Below are 23016 nucleotides of genomic sequence, written 5' to 3' on the forward strand. Positions count from 1 at the left end.
CCAGTACACACGCACCCCCTCACCAGTACACACACACTCTCTCACCAGTACACACACACTCTCTCACCAGTACACACACACTCTCTCACCAGTACACACACACTCTCTCACCAGTACACACGCACTCTCTCACCAGTACACACACACACTCTATCACCAGTACACACGCACTCTCTCACCAGTACACACGCACCCCCTCACCAGTACACACACACTCTCTCACCAGTACACACACACTCTCTCACCAGTACACACACACTCTCTCACCAGTACACACGCACACTCTATCACCAGTACACACGCACTCTCTCACCAGTACACACGCACCCCCTCACCAGTACACACACACTCTCTCACCAGTACACACGCACTCTCTCACCAGTACACACGCACCCCCTCACCAGTACACACACACTCTCTCACCAGTACACACACACTCTCTCACCAGTACACACACACTCTCTCACCAGTACACACGCACTCTCTCAGTCCCCTGAATTATCTGTCCTCGTCAGTGTTGTGAATATTTTGGGGAGAGAAAAATTACCTCCTCTCATTTGGGTATGAATTAATAAATTATTTTTGTTCCTCCAATTATGATCTAATTGGTACTAGTATGTGAAATTAGTTAGATATACTGTCATAGGAAAATATATACATATATATATATATATATATATATATATATATATATATATATATATATATATATATATATATATATATATATATATATATATATATATATATATATAAATCACTCTTATACGGAGGTTTTTTTACTGTTTTTACTGTATCAAATTTTCTGAAATACGACGAAACTTAATATCTTGTGTCCGGGGCAGATCTGGCGTGGAGGTACTGTGGCTGGGATGGTCGCTGGGAGCCTCACGCGGCCGACTATCTCCCCTGCACCGCTGGTGACCTCTCCATACAGGTTGGTAACTACCACCACTACCACCACTACCACTACTACTACTACTACTACTATCTACAGGTAGTGTAGGGAAAGTCTTGACCCCCCACTCACGCTGTCTGAGGGCCTCTGGATCTCATTGTCAGAGTTATAGGAGTGGGAGGTCATCCATAGGAGCAAAACTCTTCTCTTTGGTTTATTCGTAATGTTTATACTTGCTACACTCTCGTCTAGGCATCGGTGACTGTAATCTCTATTGTTGTGCTTGTTAATAGAGTCGTCACAGTTGGGTCTGAATGGAAGGAGATTTACCAGTTGGAATGTGTGCGTAATCTCTGCCAGAGATGGCCAGTTCCAGCCTCTGTTGCACGCAATTGCGTGCAAGCTTCCAGAGCACGTATCATCACGTGTCACCATCATGTGTCCTGGTGACACATTATTCAAATTTAAAACTGATATTAATTGATCTACTGTCTCCTTTGACGTGAGGAAGGGAAGGGAACTATCACGGGGAAAGCGCCAAGCCATTACTACTATATAGCACTTGGAAGAGGTCAGGATGAGGATTTGGGACGGGGGGAGGGGGGTAGGAATAGTGCCCAACCACTTCGGGGATTGAACGAGGTGAGCTTGGATACTCAACATATACTGAAACGACTATATATGTATGTGTGTCTAGTATGTAGTACGCTACACAGCGCTGTTGTTGCAGCTGCCTCTGAGTCATGCGCTTTAATAATAGACTCAATAGATATACCCTGAGGCGGTCTATCGCTTTGCTTTGAAGCACTGCACACAGTGGGAGAGATTGATCACCCAGGCTTACCATGCCACCATCATCAGCGCTCTGTGGTGTTAAGAGCTTACTGCCTGGCCCCTCCACCTGTAGGGTACTTCCTGGACCCTAGTAGTCAACCCCCTGCTACTGTAAACAATTGTGGTGACCGTGTAGGAGACTCTTGTTTGTGTAAACATGAAGCAAACAGGTCTTATTGTCTGGGTCTTGACTACACTCAAGCACTTACTACTACTGCAACTGCTACTACTACTGTACTATTTCTAGGTCAGTAGTACAAGAGGTTCTGCCTGGGTGAGGGGAGAGGTTCTGCCTGGGTGAGGGGAGAGGTTCTGCCTGGGTGAGGGGAGAGGTTCTACCTAGGTGAGGGGAGAGGTTCTACTACTACAGTTGCTACTACTAGTGAATAGCTCGAAGACTTTACAGAGAACAACACTTCCTAACTTCAAACGACGTTGATTGGTTTCCTTCTCTGTTGAAAAACAGTCCATGAACCTCCTTCGAACCCCCATCCTTAAGAACACATCCCTTATAAAGGTTCAATTCCCGACCTCTATATTCCTGCGGGTGATGTCAGTCTGCCTCTATTTCAAAATTCAAAATGCATTGACCCACTATATATCAACACTTTGAAATTGACGGCATTTTGGCCATTCCAGTGATTGTTTATTGCTTCCTTGAATGAGAGTTCGTATAGACGAATCCTTAATTAATGTCACTTGAATTCAGGCGAAAAGAAATGCATTTAAGATCTTCCCATTTACGACCACCTCGTAAATGGGAAGAGCTTGACGTCCAGTTTTAGGAGCCTCATCATGCTGTCTATTTCGTTGCCTGTATCGACGGACCCTAAAGTGTTCCCTGTCAGGACATTGTCAACATTTATCACGGTGAGGCCTCCTGTCATAACAAACTTTAAAATATGGTGTCCTCTTTGGAGGCTGCTTCAAGCCCTACTGCAGCATACTTGCCCGAGGGGAGAGGTTCAGGCTGGGTGAGGGGAGAGGGGTTCAGGCTAGGTGAGGGGGGAGGGGTTCAGGCTAGGTGAGGGGGGAGAGGTTCAGGCTAGGTGAGGGGGGAGAGGTTCAGGCTGGGTGAGGGGATTGGTTCAGGCTGGGTGAGGGGGAGAGGTTCAGGCTGGGTGAGAGGAGAGGTTCAGGCTGGGTGAGAGGAGAGGTTCAGGCTGGGTGAGACTGGGAACACAATTGTTACCCCGAGGGAGATTTGGGTAATGGCTGCTAACTAATAGGTGTCGCGGGTGGAATTCGAGGCATGGATGGCGAGTACAGGAATTTTGGTGAACCGAACTGTTAGATATACTTCACAGAGCAGTCCATGAGTATATCTGTTAGATATACTTCACCGGCAGTCCTCATCCCTCGCCCTGATTCACACCTGCTTCCGCATATCTGCTGTAAAACCCAATATATGAATATCCATACAGCTTTGGGAGTCTATATAATTCAATGATTGAAAACGCCCATCAGAACTCCTTCATATAGCATGCACTTCCTGTTGTGTACAGAGGTAATTACATTTCGCCTGTTCTACAACACTTTACTAACACACCGTCAAGCCTCGTTACCCGCCGTTATCCTCCACTCGTGTGCAACTTACAAGCACTTTTATCAGTCCACCGACGGCCTAGTTTCACTCGTACATAGCAAAACCGCTGATAAATTATGGTAATATTTGCAACTATGATGAAAATATGTCTAAATATATACCTTATTATTCCTAAATCATCCGAGGAAGCTGAAGTTTTCGCTCGTGCCTCAGCGTGCAAGGTCTCTCAACTTCTCCTCTCCAATAATGCATTGTATTTTGACTTAAAAATCCTCAAACGGACAAAATATAATGTACTATGAATCCTAGCTGCGGCTTGCAGAAGGCTGTTACGTTTTCAATGTGTGGGTCATCGGGTAGGTTAGGCTCGAGCAGTTTAGTGCATCATTTTTGTGACGTTGTGACAAGCGAGAAGATGGGCTGCTATAGACAATCCTGTAATGAGAAAAAGTATTATCTCAAAATTCATAGATGAAGGCCAATAATGGTATATCTCTCGCCAAATAATACAACTATACTTCTATAGCAGTTATAGCATTAATCACCTCTCTGTGATCCAGCCCTGAGATCACTCTACGTCTTCACAGGAGCGTCTAGAGTAGTTAAGGCTCCAGTTCAAAATTATTAATAATAAAACACACGGTATTGGTCCTGTTTAATCATTACTCAGGAACTTCTCTGGATATTGTAATAACTAGGTGATTACATGATAATTAGGTGATTACTTGATAATTACGTGATTATCAACGTGAGGCTCTAGTTAAAAATTATTAATAATAAAACACACGGTATTGGTCCTGTTTAATCATTACTCAGGAACTTCTCTGGATATTGTAATAACTAGGTGATTACATGATAATTACGTGAGACGCTAATTCGATCTTTCGATATGTTTCATTTATTAAACGATACGATAAACAAACTTATTTTAATTCCAGTACCTCTAGTCACGAGGAAAAACAAAACATGATTTAATCAACATTTTTACTGTCACAAATTCCTTTGTGACAGTAAAAATAGTGTATCTATTTTTGCCTTTTTATCTATTTACTTTGCAATAGTTTATCTTGTTGGGAGTATGAATTTATTTCGAATACATTCGAGATCAAAAATTATTTTTTTTATTGGATCTTAGTCAATATATTTCGAGTATATATATAATTGAAAATTATTACACGATTAAATTTGCTAAAATAATTCCGTTCCTGTTTGCATACCTGGACTGATATTTACTTTATTATAACAAGTAATAATACTGCTGCTGCGAATTTTATTAAGTAAAGGTTGATTGTTTTACCACTCGGAAAATTGTCAGCATTAAAAAAAAATACCCCAACAAAATAAATTGAAATATACTGCGAAACATATCATTGGTGGCAGCTCATATGTTTGCTAACACCTGCCTCGTTGCATAGCCGGAATTGTAGTCGTGAATCACATTTAATTCAATAAAATAAATTTTAGAATATAAGTTTTCACGCATAGAAAAGAAATTATTAATTTTACTTTGACTATAAAATTGTTTCCAACTTCAATTTATAACAAACTATTATTTAACTACTTTTCAAGTGATCACTGATATTAATAAATCCCTCGTTAGTATTATGAATAGTTATATTGGTAGACATACAACAACTTCATTGATCGCACTGAATTCTTTTTTTCTGAGATAAGAATTTATTGAACTTTATATATAATATATATATATATATATATATATATATATATATATATATATATATATATATATATATATATATATATATATATATATATATATATATATATATATGTCGTACCTAGTAGCCAGAACTCACTTCTCGGCCTACTATGCAAGGCCCGATTTGGCAAATAAGCCAAGTTTTCCAGAATTAATATATTTTCTCTATTTTTTTTCTTATAAAATGATAAAGCTACCCATTTCATTACGTATGAGGTCAATTTTTTTTTATTGGAGTTAAAATTAACGTAGATATATGACCGAACCTAACCAACCCTACCTAACCTAACCTAACCTATCTTTATAGGTTAGGTTAGGTTAGGTAGCCGAAAAAGTTAGGTTAGGTAGGTTAGGTAGTCGAAAAACAATTAATTCGTGAAAACTTGGCTTATTAGGCAAATCGGGCCTTGCATAGTAGGCTGAGAAGTGCGTTCTGGCTACTAGGTACGACATATATATATATATATATATATATATATATATATATATATATATATATATATATATATATATATATATATATATATATATATATATATATATATATATATATATTATTCTGCATGTAACATTTGTGCATTTTCCTGTGCAATGTCATGTTTCCTTGCTATACTCACTAAATTGATTTGTTTACCGTAATTTCATCAGCACATAACTCAATCAACACGAAAAATATTATTGTCTCGAAATTCAACTTGAACCGCTCGTTTAGCCTCATGCTAATTAGACAAACTCTGGCCTGTTAATTATCATACCACTTCCACCTTCATCGCTGGAGATTATCCCACTCTGTCGTAATTATCCTTCCTGTGATTTTCCTGCTAATTTTTTAACCATAGATTTTTTAACGCTAAAATACAGAGACATTTGGTTTTATTTCACTTAATCAGTTGGTACTACGTAATCGCTTCGAATCTTTCCTCGATTACGTCAACCTGGGTGCCGCCGAGGCCTCACCTGAGGGAGGGGAGAAACAGAACCAATTCTCAGGAGAATTTATGAGGGTTCGAACCTATGCGCTGAGTGTTCCCACAAGGCTCCTGTGAATTGGTTCTTTTATATATCACGTTATTGCGATTTGATTGATTGATAAAGATTAAGCCACCCAAGAGGTGGCACGGGCATGAATAGCCCGTAAGTGGTGGCCCTTTTGAGCCATTACCAGTATCAATAGATGATACTGGAGATCTGTGGAGGTGCGACTGCACCCTGCGTGACGGGAGATGTCTCCCGTGGTGATGATGGAATCAGGAGAGGCAATAAATAGGCAGAAGAGAGGTGAGGAGAAGAAAATCTTAGAGGAAGAGAACCGCTGGTTCTCTTAATTAATAGTGTGTCACGTCGATGACCCGGATACATTAAACGAAGCCTCGCTGTTATTTCTGCTGGACGATGTCATCAAATATCGCCACGGAGCTCATTGTTCCACCGAGATCATTTTCCAAGTGGTTAATATTAGTTCATAAATTGCTGCCTCGAAGCAATTTCCACCTTTACCACTTAAGTTAAGCAAGTTGCCTTGATTAGTCGCCCTAATAGTATACAGGTAGCGGCCGGAAGCCCAACACGGTGTAGAGGAGCGTGCGACTGATTAGTGAATTAGCTTGATGCCAGCTGCGGCCACCGTATATAATGACTCCATCCCTTAAGCCGTATGAGAACTAATTATACGGAGTCGACTGTGCCTCTCTATAACCCCACAGACACACCTGTTGTGTAACAGTGCTGACACCATTTAATAATACAGAGATAGAAGGTCTTTATAACATTGATTGTTCTCAGTATTGTTCAATTTGCCAGTCAGCCAGGTGACAGGATCTTATGACGGCAGGTGACCTGACCCGTGGACCTCTAGTGCCACTTGGGATGGACGGTCTCGCTTCATGCTGGTCGGCGTTCAATCCCCGACCGTTCAAGTGGTTGGGCACCATTCCTTCCCCTCCGTCCCATCCCAAATCCTTATCCTGACCCCCTTCCCAGTGCTATATAGTCGTAATGCCTTGGCCCTTTTTCCTCATAGTTTACCAGTGTCATTGTGATGATGGGCGGGGGATGTGCTTGGCTTCTATCCTGCCCCCCAAAGGCCTATATGAAGTCCAAAGCTCCTTCTTCTCACAACCCCCCCCCCCCCCCCTCTACCCTATGCCTTAGTACAATGGCCTTAGTACTCTGCCTATTTATCTATCGAATACCATAGGATCTATTTCCAGACACATTGTCACTCTGGACTCCCCCCCCCCCCTCCTCTCAGACCACTAATCTGACGTGCATGGTCTCAGGCTCCATGACAGTCTGATTGGTCCGGCTCTTATCCCGAACCACTCTTGGTGACCGTTGTTCACCACAGTACTGACCAACTTCCCCTTTTTAACCTCAATGAACACATTTAGAGAACACTTGAGAACACCTGTTCCCTTCTAGAAGAGGATAATGAGCAATTACAGTGAGACGAAATTCTTCATTTCCATTACACCATTTAAGAACTTATTTACCTATGGTATCACTGATTTACTTAAGACTGTACTGACTTACTTAAGACTGCACTCACTTACTTAAGACTGCAGTGACTTACTTAAAATTGCACTGACTTATTTAAGACTGCACTGACTTACTTAAGACTGCACTGACTTACGAAAGACTGCACTGACTTACTTAAGACTGCACTGACTTACTTAAGACTGCACTGACTTACTTAAGACTGCACTGACTTACTTAAGACTGCACTGACTTACTTAAGACTGCACTGCCTTACTTAAAATTGCACTGACTTACTTAAAATTGCACTGACTTACTTAAAATTGCACTGACTTACTTAAAATACCACTGATGTATTTAAGATATCACTGACTCACTTAAGATACCACTGACTTACTTTAGATACCAGTGACATACTTAGGAGGCCAGTGACTTACTTAAAATGCCACTGACTGACTTAAGATGCGATTGATTTACTTACGACAGCACTGATTTACTTAGACAAAAACTGGCTTACAAAGCAAATGAAATAATACTGTGTCACAACAATACAGTGACACCTACAGTGTCACTGACTTATAATGTAATTCACCTTCAATACCAATGATTTATTAAGAATTTCACTACCTTTGAATACAACTGATTTACATTGACTTCCACTGATAATTACAAAACCACTGACAATATTTCCTAAAACTAATCAGAATGTCACTCTTATTTTTCAATAGCATTAACCTGCTTAGAATGTCATTAATATACATTAATTACCCTGGCTTAGAATTCCAATGACTTGCTTAGAAATGTACTTAGAATGCAACTGAGTTAGAACAAGTAAATAATTGACATGTGGTCACATATTAACGTTAATAAATATGAGCTTGTAAAATATGCATGCTATCTTTATATACTGAGTTTACTCAGTATAAAATACCGAGTTTTATTAATACTGAGATTAAAATACTGAGGTTTACTTTTGTAACCCCTTTAGTTATATTTAATAAAATACAGGTTGTCTATCTCTCTGCCTCTCAATCTGTGTGTGTGTGTGTGTGTGTCACTCTTCCTAGGTTATGTTAGGCTAGGTTAGCTGAGGCTAGGTTAGGTTAGGCTAACTTAGGCTAGGTTAGGTTAGGCTAGGTTAGGCTAACTTAGGCTAGGTTAGGTTAGGCTAGGTTAGGTTAGGTTAGCTGAGGCTAGGTTAGGCTATGTTAGGTTAGGCTAGGTTAGGTTAGGCTAGGTTAGGTTAGGCTCGGTTAGGCTAGGTTAGGTTAGGCTAGGTTAGGCTAGGTTAGGTTAGGCAAGATTAGGTTAGGATTGGTTAGGTTAGGTTAGGCTAGGTTAAGCTAGGTTAGGTTAGGTTAGGCTAGGCTAGGTTAGGCTAGGTTAGGTTAGGCTAGGTTAGGTTAGGCTAGGTTAGGCTAGGTTAGGTTTGGTTAGGTTAGGCTAGGTTAGGTTAGGCTAGGTTAAGTTAGGTTAGGATTGGTTAGGCTAGGCTAGGTTAGGCTAGGTTAGGTTAGGCTAGGTTAGGTTAGGTTAGGTTAGGTTAGGTTAGGTTAGGCTAGGCTAGGTTAGGCTAGGTTAGGCTAGGCTAGGTTAGGCTAGGTTAGGTTAGGCTAGGTTAGGTTAGGCTAGGTTAGGCTAGGTTAGGTTAGGTTTGGTTAGGTTAGGTTAGGTTAGGTTAGGCTAGGTTAGGTTAGGTTAGGTTAGGTTAGGCTAGGTTAGGTTAGGCTAGGTTAGGCTAGGTTAGGCTAGGTTAGGTTAGGCTAGGTTAAGTTAGGTTAGGCTAGGTTAGGTTAGGTTAGGTTACGTTAGGCTAGATTAGGTTAGGTTAGGTTAGGCTAGGATTGGTTAGGTTAGGTTAGGCTAGGATTGGTTAGGCTAGGTTAGGTTAGGATTGGTAAGGTTAGCCACTTGGCGATATGTTTTCAACCCCCCTGTCTATCTGCCTCTGCGTTGTTACCTGCACAGGAGGAGGGGACGTCGGCGACCAACGGAAGCGGTGACCCGGGAGGGGTCGACTCCACGCCCTCCCTACTGGAGACCGTCATCGCTTCCCGCTACCAGCTGTGTGTACAGGTCATGGCTAGCGTCCCGCCGCCCTCCGACAGTGAGTAGCCCACCATGGATGTCCTGGATAGGGAGGAGAGGAGAAAAAGCGGGGGTTAGGAGGAGGGGGGCGTGGCCAGCGTCCCGCCGCCCTCAGACAGTGAGTAGCTCACCATGGATGTCCTGGATTGGGAGGAGAGGAGAAAAAGCGGGGGTTAGGAGGAGGGGGGATAGGAGAGGAAGGGGATGAAGAGAAAGAGTTGGTGGGTGAAAAGTCCCACATTACCAGGGAGAAGCAGCCCGTAGCTGCTGTCTAATTCCCAGGTATCTATTTACTGTTGGGTGGATATGGGCATCAGGGTGAAAGAAACTCTGTCCATTTGTTTGAGCCTCGGCTAGGGATCGAACCCGGGACCCTTAGGTCTACAACTCCCGAGCGATATCCATTTAACCGTGAGGCCCTCTGTGTGAGAGTGTGTACTTACCTAATTTACCTAATTGTGCTTGCGGGAGTTGAGCTCTGGCTCTTTGGTCCCGCCTCTCAACTGTCAGTCAAATAATGTACAGATTCCTGAGCCTACTGGGCTCTATCATATCTACACTTGAAACTGTGTATGGAGTCAGCCTCCACCACATCACTTCCTAATGCATTCCATTTGTGTACTACTCTGACACTGAAAAAAGTAGTAGACAAATGGAATGCATGTGCTGATGTGTGTACTCACCTATTTGTACTCACCTATTTGTGTGTGTGTGTGTGTGTGTGTGTGTGTGTGTGTGTGTGTGTGTGTGTGTGTGTGTGTGTGTGTGTGTGTGTGTGTGTGTGTGTGTGTTGTGTTGGAAGAAGACAAAGGTGGACCAATAAATCTTGGCTCTAAAAGCCCCATATCTCACACTGCCTTCAGTCCCTATCTTGTGATCTACCCGTCACCTCACTAAACAATTTCACGTTGAGTATAATAATCATATTTCCTACGCCGTAATCACCGCCACCATAAACAGCCCAACAAAACTGTACCCCCCAAACTAATCTTCCTCCGAGGCTCGCCGTCTTAACAAGCGTTGATGAAGATCAAGGAGGTGTAAACTGCTCCACCAGTGGTTCAAGACACATGCAGGTTGCATGCCTGGGAATGGTGACCGCCTTAAGGCCCTCAGGAGTACCGACTCCTTGATGGAAAGCAGTGACGCGAGAAAGACTTAAACAGGAGGCGTATGTTAAGCCGTCAGACACCTGTCTGTAACTGTCTAATCTTGCCCAAGTGTGTGTGTTGGACCTTAAGATCCGACTTGTGGTGTCTTGAGAGCCTGGAATTTCCTGCCCGTGTCTCCTCTATTCCGGAGGCTGCTCGTGGAGGTGGGGTGGGGGGGGGGGGGGGTTGGAGGTGGGTGCTTGAGATGGGTGTTGGAGGAGGTTGAGGCTGGAGGCTGGTGTTGGAGGGTGGTGTTGGAGGTGTGTCGGAGATATTTAGGTTAATACCTGTCGGGAGGCGTCCAGGTGAGTTTGACGACATTATTCAGTTTCTGGCGTTTGCCTAATTAGCTTAAGCTCACTGATGTAGACACCTTCCTCATGAGACAATCACCTAACCCCTCTTTACTCTATATTATAACCTACTTTATTATTGTCCCATATTCTTTATTGTTCTCTGCTATTCTATCAGAGAATTAGAGCACGGAGGTGAACTTGCTGAAAATCTTGAGACAGAGAGACGAAGATAATGATAAGGAAGGTATAGAGTCAGAGGTGGATCCAGTATGGGATCCAGAAGAAGATCCCAGAGTTGCCAACCCTTCAGGGGGAGAGGATCGAGGCCTTTATCACCCCTGTGATCCCAAACTTATGAGGCACTATGTTTGTTAACACATATAATTGTGTCATATATGTCTCTGGTTCAACTGAACATTGACTGTGATCAATGGTTCACATTGATCACATTCACATTCACTCCGTAGTTCAGAATTGACCGTGGCAGAGATCTGGACACCGCGAATTCGTTCGCTCGCTTTCGCGATAAAGTACATCGCTATCAAGTTTTTTCTCCTGACCTCAGACTTCAAAGGTTACAAAAGAGGACTCGGGGCCCTTCCTGGTCTGAACGCAAACACAACATTTACAGATTCGTGTCCCTTCCTTGTCGCCAAATTCCCGACCAATTTCCTGAGCGGTAAAAAGAGAAGAGAAAAATTTCACATTTCTTTCTTGCTTTAATTCTAGCTGTGTTTGGTTGTTTGCGTTCGTGTCTGCGTCAGTGTCTTTTTACGCGTGTTTGTGTGCCTCGCTCTAACTGTATTTTTTATGTACTTACGAACCGGTGCAGCCTCGTTGTACCGGTTCTTATAATTTAACTATTCATACGTTCGAATTCTTTGTCGAATCTGCCTTTAAAGTTGTGGAGGGAGGTGGCTTTCTCAGCTTCTTCTTTTAGTGCATTTTACTTATTGGTACAATTATTTCCATATATTTCTTCGAAATATATGGAAATATATTTCATATATATGAGAAATAATTCATGTGTTTCATGTCTCATGTGTTTCTAATCGAGTTCTCTAGTCTTATTTTCTCTCATCTTGAAGAGGGTGTCCTTGTCCACCCAGTCTATTCCCCTCAGTATCTTGTATGTTGTGATCATATCTCCTCTGTTTCTTCTATCCTGTAGAACTATGAGATGTAGTTCAATTAGCTTCTCCTTAAAGCTTAACCCTCTTTGCTCTGGCACCAACCTTGTTGCTAACCTGTGTACTTTTTTCCAGTTTGGTTTTATGCTTCACAAGATACGGATTCCATGCCGGTGCTGTGTATTCTGGGACTGGTCTAATAATTTTTGCGTAGATTGCCTTGAAGACGTCTTCATTAAGGCTGCTAAACGATGTGTTTATATTTATCAGTGTTCCTGCAGTATTAGTGCTATATCCACTGTTATATCTTTATTGTGTTATATTAGTGTTATAATTATATGATATATAATTATATCCAGTACCAAATATTTATCTCTTTCCAAGCTTAATTACCTTACAATTTTGGGAATTGAATTCCAGCAACCATTTGCTGGAATTCAATTTTGGAATAGAATTTTGCCCATCCCTGGAGTTTGATAAGTCCTCTGCTTGTACACTCCTCATCAGCGTGTGTCATCTGCAACCATTAACATTAATGATGTCATTCCTTAACATTATTCCTTGTTCGGGTAGATGGTTCACACAACTGAGGCAGAGCAGGAGCCCCAGGACCCAGCCTCATGGGACACAACTTGCTTTATTCCTCCAGTTAAAACCTCCTTTTCAACATTGATGCTTTGGTTTGTGTACTTAAGTATACTATCTTACCCAGTTCAGTGTTTTTTCCAGTTAACCCAGTCAGCTTTTCCATCTTGTACAGCAGCCTTCCACGAGGAACAGTGTCTTACACTTTTTGACATTCTAAGAAAATACAATCTACCCAGTACTCCTACTAGTACTACCCAGTACTACCTAGTACTCCTACTAGTACTACCCAGTACTACCCAGTACTCCTACTAGTACTACCCAGTACTACCCAGTACTACCTACTTTAGTAATTACCTACTACTCAACTAGGTGAGTTGTACTCACCTAGTTGTGCTTGTGGGGGTTGAGATCTGGCTCATTGGTCCCGTCTCTCAACCGTCAATCAACTGATGTACATATTCCTGAGCCTACTGGGCTGTCATATCTACATTTGAAACTGTCTATGAAGTCAGCCTACACGACATCACTGTTTAATGCATTTTATTTACTAACTACTCTAACACTGAAAAAGATCTTTCTATTGTCTCTGTGTCTCATTTGGGCACTCAGCTTCTACCTGTGTCCATTAGTGCGTGTACCACCCGTGTTAAATAATCTATCCTTGTCTACCCTGTCAATTCCCGAGAATTTTGTATGTGGTGATCATGTCTCCCCTAGCTCTTCTGTCTTCCAGCGACATGAGGTGCAGTTCTCGCAGCATGTCCTCATAACTCATGCCTCTTAGTTCTGGCACTAGCCTAGGGGCATACCTCTTAACTTTTTCCAGCTTCGTCTTGAGCTTGACAAGGTACGGTAAATGTTCCAGTGTTCTTGTTCCTGTCTTATTTAATAACCTTCGTAGTCGTAGAACACAATCAAGCTTGTCAGGCATGTCAAGCTTGTCAGGCATGTCAAGCTTGACAAGCTTTCACTTCTAAATCCAAGCTGTCCTTCCTTTGTTACTTAGTTGTTCCTCTAGGGGAGCCGGTCGGCCGAGCGGACAGCACGCGGGACTTGTGATCCTGTGGTCCTGGGTTCGATCCCAGGCGCCGGCGAGAAACAATGGGCAGAGTTTCATTCACCCTATGCCCCTGTTACCTAGCAGTAAAATAGGTACCTGGGTGTTAGTCAGCTGTCACGGGCTGCTTCCTGGGGGTGGAGGCCTGGTCGAGGACCGGGCCGCGGGGACACTAAAAGCCCCGAAATCATCTCAAGATAACCTCCAGATAACCTCCAGATGTTCCATTATTCTCAATATGATTACTTTCTTGATCACTTTACTTGGAATTGTTAACAACAACACTGATCTCTAATTTATAATTCCTTGTCTATCCCCCTTTTCTTAATCTTGGGATTACAGTTACCTTTCTCGCAGAATTCGGAGAGATGTCCAAGTTCTGGGATTTTTATTACAGTTTTTAGAAAATGGATGATTGATTTTGTCTTACCTAGTTCCTCCAAATGTTTTTCCTATACCTCTTCTATTGTGACTACATTGTCATCCATTTTTTCCTTCAGCCTTTCATCTCATCCCTGGACTTTATGTTGGTTATATTGTAAATACTTTCTGATTTTTGTGTTGTTTAAGTTGTCACATAAGTATTTTAAATTGTCAGGGAATTCACCCTTGTTCCTTAACTTGAGTAAATTGTTTCAAACTTTGTTTCTCCTTATTAGGGTACTAGGGAGGTACCCAGCTGGGCCCGGGTCTCTCTCCATCCTTCCCCACTCTTCCTCTCTGCATTTTTATCTCACCAGTCTGCCCACTCCCCCTCTCATACTTCTTGCCCCCCTTCCCCCACAATCTGCCCCACTCTCCCCTCTCCCCCTCTCCTAATCTCTCTTCTCCACTCTCCATACGTCTCCCCCTCTCTCTTTCCCTCTCTTTCCTCTCTCCCCGTTCTCCTTCCTTCTCTCCCTACCTCTGTTTATCTCTGTCTCTGTGTCTTTCCCAGGTGGGTGGTCAGTCGGTGGGAGGAACCTGGCAGTGGGAAATATTTTAACAAATGTCAAAGTTTCCGTTTGCTTTGAGAAAGAGCAGTGGCTAAGAGAGCTTCTGAAGGTGTGGGAAGACCGCCTGTGTTATGCTACTACAGCCAAACTGTATTGTCTATCTCGGTCTATTCTATTGTCCAACCTATGTCTATCTCGAACCTCAGACCATTTTTGTCCATTCCTTGCTCCTGCAAAGTCGGGGGCAAAAGCTAAGTCTTTAGCTTTTACAGATATTTTTTTTCATATTGGCTTGCTGCTCTTAACTCAGGTGTATTCACTTCCTGTTCTCTTTGGTGCTTCTCTCTTGTCCTCTGTTCCTAGTCCTCGGTCCTTTCCCAGGTCTTGTGTGGTCCTTTCTGCAGTTTCTCTGCATTGCTTCTTGAATAACACGTTATCATCTACCTTCTTCTACTTCCTCTTCTTCTTCTTGAGTGGTGTGAATTTTTTCTGTTCCATCTGCACATTTCCGTGCAATGAATGCCATCATCTTATATGCTGTCTCTCGTTCCAGTTCTCTCTCTTCCGTTGACTTTCATGCAGAAAGTCCTTCATCTCACCGTTGTCTCGTGCCTCTAATCTCCCATCTTCATCAACAGGTTCCTTTGTCTGTCTGTCCAACTCCTCCAGCTTCATTATGCTCTTGAGGATGACAACATGGTAGTCGTTCGCGCCTTACAGGATTCCCATACTTTATTTTGTTTACATTTGCGTGATTTTTTAAGGGGAGACTCAAGAGTCTAGTGTGTGGCGGGTGAGGGATGTCTCCGCTCGCTCTTGTTGGCTCTGTAATACACTGGTGCTTTAATAAGTGTTTGTCTGCCATGTCTGCCAACTCTGCTGCCCATGTGTCTTCACTGTAATGGTTGTGTTGGGTGTAAATATTTACCCAGATTGTTTCCTTGTGGGTAAATGCCTAATATTTGAGTTTTGAGCTCTTGCTTCTCTTGTCACAATTGTTTTGTTTTCTTATTGCAGTTGTAATATTGTTCCCGAGGCCTTCTGTTGTTTGGTGGGGGATTTTATATTACCATTACCACTGTGTATATGTCTCTCACTGTTGTTATGCTTAGTATGTAATCTGTCTGGTGGAAATTCTCTGATAATTTTGCTTATTTAAACCTACAGGTTTGCTGCCTTACAGACCCCCACCCCCCCCCCCCCTCCTCCTTCCCCCCTCTTGATATCCTTCTTGATATCCTCGTGAGAAAATTACATTTTCTATATCACTTCTCAGCTTTGTTTCCATTATAGCGACTGATGTTTTTCTGTCACTCGTTCTTGCAAACATCCAATTTATTTGTAATTCTGTCTGTAGTTGTGAATATAACTTTCATGCTACTCATCGCGAGTGGGCTGTGTTTGTTTTTCTCCCTGAGGGGGAATAGTTCAAGTTGGTGAAGGTCTATGTGTGAGAGGTTAGGGGCATGTTGTGATCTAGTCGCTCCTGTCTGCTACTTTGCATGGGTGCCCCCATTAAGCTGGGCAGCGCTACTGTTTCCCCTCTGTACGTCTCTCTACGGTCAGAATTGCCCCTTTATTTCACCGATTCTCCTATTTTTCTGGATTCCTTGTATTTCTTCTCTGATTTTCTTTGTTTCCTCCCTGTCCTCCTTAAACATATTCTGTCTGAAAAATATTACATGGTACTGCCCTTCATTCCTTAGATATGTCACTTCTGTCAGCATATATTTAACTGCGTTGCTGTTTGTAAAAATAGCTTTCATGTGTCGATTTCTTTCATCCTGAAAACTACCTAGCTTAGAGTAATTTTGACATTTTTATTGTTTAGACCACTCCGCCCTAAATTTGGCTTAGAATTGTTGTTTTTTATTAAATTTTGGACCTCATTTGCCATGGGTTTCCCCTGGCTCTGGAAGACCGAAGATTACCACATATTTTTTCCTCTCCAAAGCCTGCCTGATGCATTCCATGACTTGATGGGTAGTTACAGCTTTTAACACTGTTGACTTAATTATCTCTTTTTCCTTCTGAACCTTACAATAGTTCAGAGAAAATTTGTATCTGGTCTGGCTCGGCAAATCTTGGTTAATCTTTTTACTTGTATAATTCTCTCCTCTGTTATCCTGCTCATTTCCTATCTTACCTTCCCTTCCTCTAACCCATTCATATTTACTTAACTTTTGAAATAAATTTGCTTTCGGGTCTTTGTCGCTCCTGGTAAGTTTTACCTTTACGTCTTCAGTGACTTAAGTTTGTGTACCTTACCTTATATTTCGTGAAAATGGCTCCCCTGAGAAGCTATACCTCTTCTTGCATCTCTCGCCTCTTCCTGCCCTTTATTTCCTCTCCTCCTTTGCACCTTCATGTGTTTTGCATTGCCTTTAGTTCATCCATACTTTGTTTCACTTCTAATATGATACTTTCATTCCTTTGCTCCACATTCATAGTCCGCTAATTACATTATTCACCATATCGTTATTATTATTATTATTTTATATTTTTTTTTGACGTTTCCTTTCCTGAATGGTTATTTATGTCCCTCTGTCACTGGCCACTATGCAGCCTTCCCTTTGTCATCCGCCTTAGCTTTCTCTTAGCTGCTTCTTCTCCCTTAGTCACTTCTCACTCCCTTCCAAGTGAACTCTTCTCTCACCTCACTTTGGCGAGGAAAACTCCCGTCTCTCTCTCTCTCTCTCTCGCTCTCTCTCTCTCTCTGTCTCTGTCTCTGTCTCTGTCTCTGTCTCTCTCTCTCTCTCTCTCTCTCTCTCTCTCTCTCTCTCTCTCTCTCTCTCTCTCTCTCTGTCTCTGTCTCTGTCTCTCTCTCTCTCTCTCTCTCTCTCTCTCTCTCTCTCTCTCTCTCTCTCTCTCTCTCTCTCTCTCTCTCTCTCTCTCTCTCTCTCTCTCTCTCTCTCGCTCTCTCTCTCTCTCTCTCTCTCTCTCTCTCTCTCTCTCTCTCTCTCTCTCTCTCTCTCTCTCTCTCTCTCTCTCTCTCTCTCTCTCTCTCTCTCTCTCTCTCTCTCTCTCTCTCTCTCTCGCTCTCTCTCTCTCTCTCTCTCTCTCTCTCTCTCTCTCTCTCTCTCTCTCCAAAACCCACTAGGGTGAGCCTGAGGCATCGAACGGGTACCAAATCAAGTTCTGAAAACATAACCCCGTTGTGGATTCTGTGGAATCCCAGGTTACATTACTACTTCGAGCACATCCTGGTGCAGTGGGTTAAGGCGTGGGCCTTAACCCACTGCACCACGACGTGCTCTAAGTATGTTCCGCTTGATTTTCTCAATAATAATAATAATTTTAATAGAAATAACGACACTAATACTAATAATACCTGTAGTGAGAGCTTTAATTATCACCAACTTTGTCCTAAAAATTTCCTGTGAGTGGGTGTGAGTGGGTGTGAGTGGGTGTGTCTCATCCAGCGGCGATGTCTCCTGCAATGTGCCTCATTACGACGATAAATGTCCTCATTTCTCATTTGGACTCACCGCCTCACTTTTTGCTCGTTCTTTGAGACTTCTTTTTGGGGGATTTTAGATATCTGTATTTTTGTTATATACGAGAGAGAGAGAGAGAGAGAGAGAGAGAGAGAGAGAGAGAGAGAGAGAGAGAGAGAGAGAGAGAGAGAGAGAGAGAGAGAGAGAGAGAGAGAGAGAGAGAGAGAGAGAGAGAGAGAGAGAGAGAGAGAGAGAGAGAGAGAGAGAGAGAGAGAGAGAGAGAGAGAGAGAGAGAGAGAGAGCGAGAGCGAGAGCGAGAGCGAGAGCGAGAGAGAGAGAGAGAGCGAGAGAGAGAGCGAGAGAGAGAGAGAGAGAGAGAGAGAGAGAGAGAGAGAGAGAGAGAGAGAGAGAGAGAGAGAGAGAGAGAGACAGAGACAGAGACAGAGACAGAGAGAGAGAGAGAGAGAGAGAGAGAGAGACAGAGACAGAGACAGAGAGAGAGAGAGAGAGAGAGAGAGAGAGAGAGAGAGAGAGAGAGAGAGAGAGAGAGAGAGAGAGAGAGAGAAGCAGACAGGAGACACAGACACAGAGAAAAACTGTCGATAGATGGATGGATGGATAGATGGGGAGACAGTCCGATAGATAGATGAGTAAACAGATAGATGAATAGATAGATGAATGGATACACACACACACATATATATATATATATATATATATATATATATATATATATATATATATATATATATATATATATATATATATATATATATATATATATATATATATATATAGTTGGAAAATACATGAATGGAGCAAAAGATAGAGGGATAGGTGGATACACACATGGATACATAGATGTATACATAGATGGATACATATAAACATAAATACATATTCGCTTTCAGGATTATGGTCCTAACTATAAAAATACGAAAATAGCAGAAACAAATATGCGAATAAGAAAAAAAATGGAAAAATACACAATAAACTTGAGGAAAACACAACTAAAGAGAAGAAAAATGAGACAATCAAACAATAATAAAACGCAGAAAAAAGCAAACATAAGTAAACAGGAAGCAAGAAAAAATACAGAACAAGATAATCAGGAAAACTAAACGTGAATAACTGAATCTGCGAGAATGACAGGACGAAAATAAGTTGAAAGAATAAACGAGATTGCAAAGAAGATAAACAAAACAAACAAAGCAAACAAACAAACCAGAAAAACAGAATCAAATAAACAGAACAAGCAAGATAAACAAACCAAGATGAACAGAGTAAACAAAATTAAAAAAAAAAAACAGATAAGCAGACCACATCAACATAAATAAACAAAGATAAACAGAATAATCCATATAAACAGGACCAACAAGAAATACATGAAAATAAGAATAACAGAACACAGAGGAATAACAGAACACAGAGGAAATAACAGAACAGAGAGGAAATAACAGAACACAGAGGAAATAACAGAACACAGAGGAATAACAGAACAGAGAGGAAATAACAGAACACAGAGGAATAACAGAACAGAGAGGAAATAACAGAACACAGAGGAATAACAGAACAGAGAAGAATAACAGAACACAGAGGAATAACAGAACAGAGAGGAAATAACAGAACAAAGAGGAATAACAGAACAGAGAGGAAATAACAGAACACAGAGGAATAACAGAACAGAGAGGAAATAACAGAACACAGAGGAATAACAGAACAGAGAGGAAATAACAGAACACAGAGGAATAACAGAACAGAGAGGAAATAACAGAACACAGAGGAATAACATAACAAAGAGGAAATAACAGAACAAAGAGGAATAACAGAACAGAGAAGAATAACAGAACAAAGAAGACGAATAAGAGGGCCCAATAACCTCTCCGCTGACACCATATCAGAAGATCAATTAGTTCCAGACATTGAGTTGTTGGAAGAAGTTGACGGGAAGTTCGTATTGTGGGGCGTCAACCCCCCCCCTCCCCCCTCCCTCCACGCTGGAAGCCTTGAGGGGAAGTTTAAGCCTGGTGGAGGGTGGCATGTGAAGCCTCAGGCTGGTGGAGGGTGGCAGGTGAAGCCTCAGGCTGGTGGAGGGTGGCAGGTGAAGCCTCAGGCTGGTGGAGGGTGGCAGGTGAAGCCTCAGGCTGGTGGAGGGTGGCAGGTGAAGCCTCAGGCTGGTGGAAGGTGCAAAGGGAAGCCTCAGGCTGGTGGAGGGTGGCAGGTGAAGCCTCAGGCTGGTGGAGGGTGGCAGGTGAAGCCTCAGGCTGGTGGAGGGTGGCAGGTGAAGCCTCAGGCTGGTGGAGGGTGGCAGGTGAAGCCTCAGGCTGGTGGAGGGTGGCAGAGGAAGCCTCAGGCTGGTGGAGGGTGGCAGGTGAAGCCTCAGGCTGGTGGAGGGTGGCAGGTGAAGCCTCAGGCTGGTGGAGGGTGGCAGGTGAAGCCTCAGGCTGGTGGAGGGTGGCAGGTGAAGCCTCAGGCTGGTGGAGGGTGACAGGTGAAGCCTCACGTTGGTGGAGGGTGGCAGGTGAAGCCTCAGGCTGGAGGAGGGTGGCAGGTAAAGCCTCAGGCTGGTGAAAGGTGCAAAGGGAAGCCACAGTTTAGTGAGACAAATATACTGCAATTATAAATAATTCATCAAATAAACAGCTTCAAAACTGCGCTAAAACACTCACGTTATTATGGAGAAAAACATGTTTTTTTTCATTCAACGTTAAAATACGAATATTGAATCCTTCATTTGTTATGAAATTAAACAGACATTATCAAAGCTGATAAACTTTTAATTGGCATATTATGTGTTTTAGAAGTATATATATATATGATGGTGAGTGTGAGCGCGAACATGAAGCCCCAAGTTGGTGTGAAAATGAAGCCTCAATGTAGGGAAGAGTAAAGCCTCAATGTCTCATATTGTGATTATTGAACACTCGGTATTGTGCAAGTGATTAATACAGCAGCCCGTTCCTAATCGCCAACTGCTCGATAATCCAGACGCCAAATTTTTTTGTTTATGAGTGAAAAACCTTCTGCAACTGACAACGCTCAAACGTTCGAACATTTCTCGAACAGTGATTCGCTGATGGTTTCCTTTTTTTCAATCACGCCTCCGGAAATGCGTCACCCACGTACTTCAAATGAAAATATTTGCAAACAAAACCTAAACACTTAACCTAACCTAACCTACGTCTAACCTAACCTAACCTACGTCTAACCTAACCTAACCTACGTCTAACCCAACCTAACCTACGTCTAACCTAACCTAACCTACGTCTAACCTAACCTAACCTACGTCTAACCTAACCTAACCTAACCTACGTCTAACCTAACCTAACCTACGTCTAACCTAACCTAACCTACGTCTAACCTAACCTAACCTACGTCTAACCTAACCTAACCTACGTCTAACCTAACCTAACCTACGTCTAACCTAACCTAACCTACGTCTAACCTAACCTAACCTACGTCTAACCTAACCTAACCTACGTCTAACCTAACCTAACCTACGTCTAACCTAACCTAACCTACGTCTAACCTAACCTAACCTACGTCTAACCTAACCTAACCTACGTCTAACCTAACCTAACCTAACCTAACCTACGTCTAACCTAACCTAACCTAACCTAACCTAACCTAACCTAACCTACACCTAACCTAATCAAACCTATGTTTAACTATACATACAACATTAATATGTAATTTGTAAAAATTATATATGAGAAGAAACTATTTTAATAGTTAATTCGTTAAAATTCATGAATACATCATGGGAGGGACGGCCGCTGCTTTAACGAGATTGGCCTGATGACTGGTTGAATACAGCAGCAGTATAGGGAAGAGCGAAGCCTCCAGGTGATTAATGAAGCCTCAGTATGAAGACTGAAGCTTCGTCGCCGTGCAGAGTCACTAATGAAGCCTCAGTGTGAAGAGTAAAGCCTCAGAGCATTGATGATTAATGAATTTTCTCAATAATAATAATAAAGTTGCAGGTTGTGTATGGAGATAATAAAGCTTGCTTCTCTTCCTCTCAGGACGACTGTTCTGTCCGCGAACATTCGACGGGTGGTCGTGTTGGAACGACACCCCAGCTGGGGAGACAGCCTTCTCCCCCTGCCCTTACTTCATCACGGGATTCGACCACAGACGTGAGTTATGGGGAGACGATGTTGTGGGGAAGATGTTGTTGTGGGGAGTTATGGGGGAGAGTATGTAGGGGAGATGTTGTGGCGAGATAATGCTCCGTTTTCTCTAGCCAATCGTCCCTACAACATCTGTTTAACCCCCTAAAGTTTCCACTAAAACACCTGTCATGTTCCTCTCCCAGCAGGGCTGGCCCACAAGACCTGCACCAGCGAGGGCACCTGGTACAGGCACCCGGAGACCAACCTCACCTGGTCCAACTACACCACCTGCATCGACCTCGACGACCTCATGGTGAGTCTTGCTGAAGGAAGAGAAGGCAAAGAATCAGAGATGAGAGGACACAGGGTGAAGGGCGAGATATGATTACGATATACAAAATACAAGTGGGAATTGACAGAATGGACACGGTCAGGTATACTTTGGAATACATGGCACCCACACGAGGAGCCACTTGTAGGTCCCGGCAGTACTAGATAAGATATATTAAGTGAACAAGTGACAGGTTGTAGCTCGACCCAGGCTTTGACTACAGATCGGTGAGTAAAGGTAGGTGAGTACAGTTGATGAGTACAAGCAGAAGAGAGAGAACACTGCTGACCACTCAGACCCTGGCTTAACTGTGACACTCAGGGTCAGAGGTCACTCAGAGGGGGGGAGGGGATATCAGAGGGGGCTAACCCCTGCCCTGAGGCCAAGACCATCATGCAATACGGTCCACAACCCT

The 23016-nt window shown here is 42.6% G+C and overlaps 1 protein-coding gene across 1 annotated transcript in view; it reads left to right on the forward strand.

The window, feature by feature from the left end:
* Window positions 1-832: 832 nt before the first annotated feature.
* Window positions 833-23016, forward strand: part of LOC123752132 (calcitonin gene-related peptide type 1 receptor) — a gene marked incomplete at its 5' end in the record, with an annotated part of 74115 nt that continues 51931 nt past the window's right edge. The window contains 4 exons of the mRNA XM_069324846.1: window positions 833-937; window positions 9442-9580; window positions 22181-22294; window positions 22477-22583. Of these exons, the coding sequence (XP_069180947.1) occupies window positions 833-937; window positions 9442-9580; window positions 22181-22294; window positions 22477-22583 (465 nt within the window). The remainder of the gene's footprint in view (window positions 938-9441; window positions 9581-22180; window positions 22295-22476; window positions 22584-23016) is intronic.

This window comes from Procambarus clarkii, chromosome 15 (genome assembly GCF_040958095.1).
Source record: "Procambarus clarkii isolate CNS0578487 chromosome 15, FALCON_Pclarkii_2.0, whole genome shotgun sequence".
Taxonomy (NCBI): domain Eukaryota; kingdom Metazoa; phylum Arthropoda; class Malacostraca; order Decapoda; family Cambaridae; genus Procambarus; species Procambarus clarkii.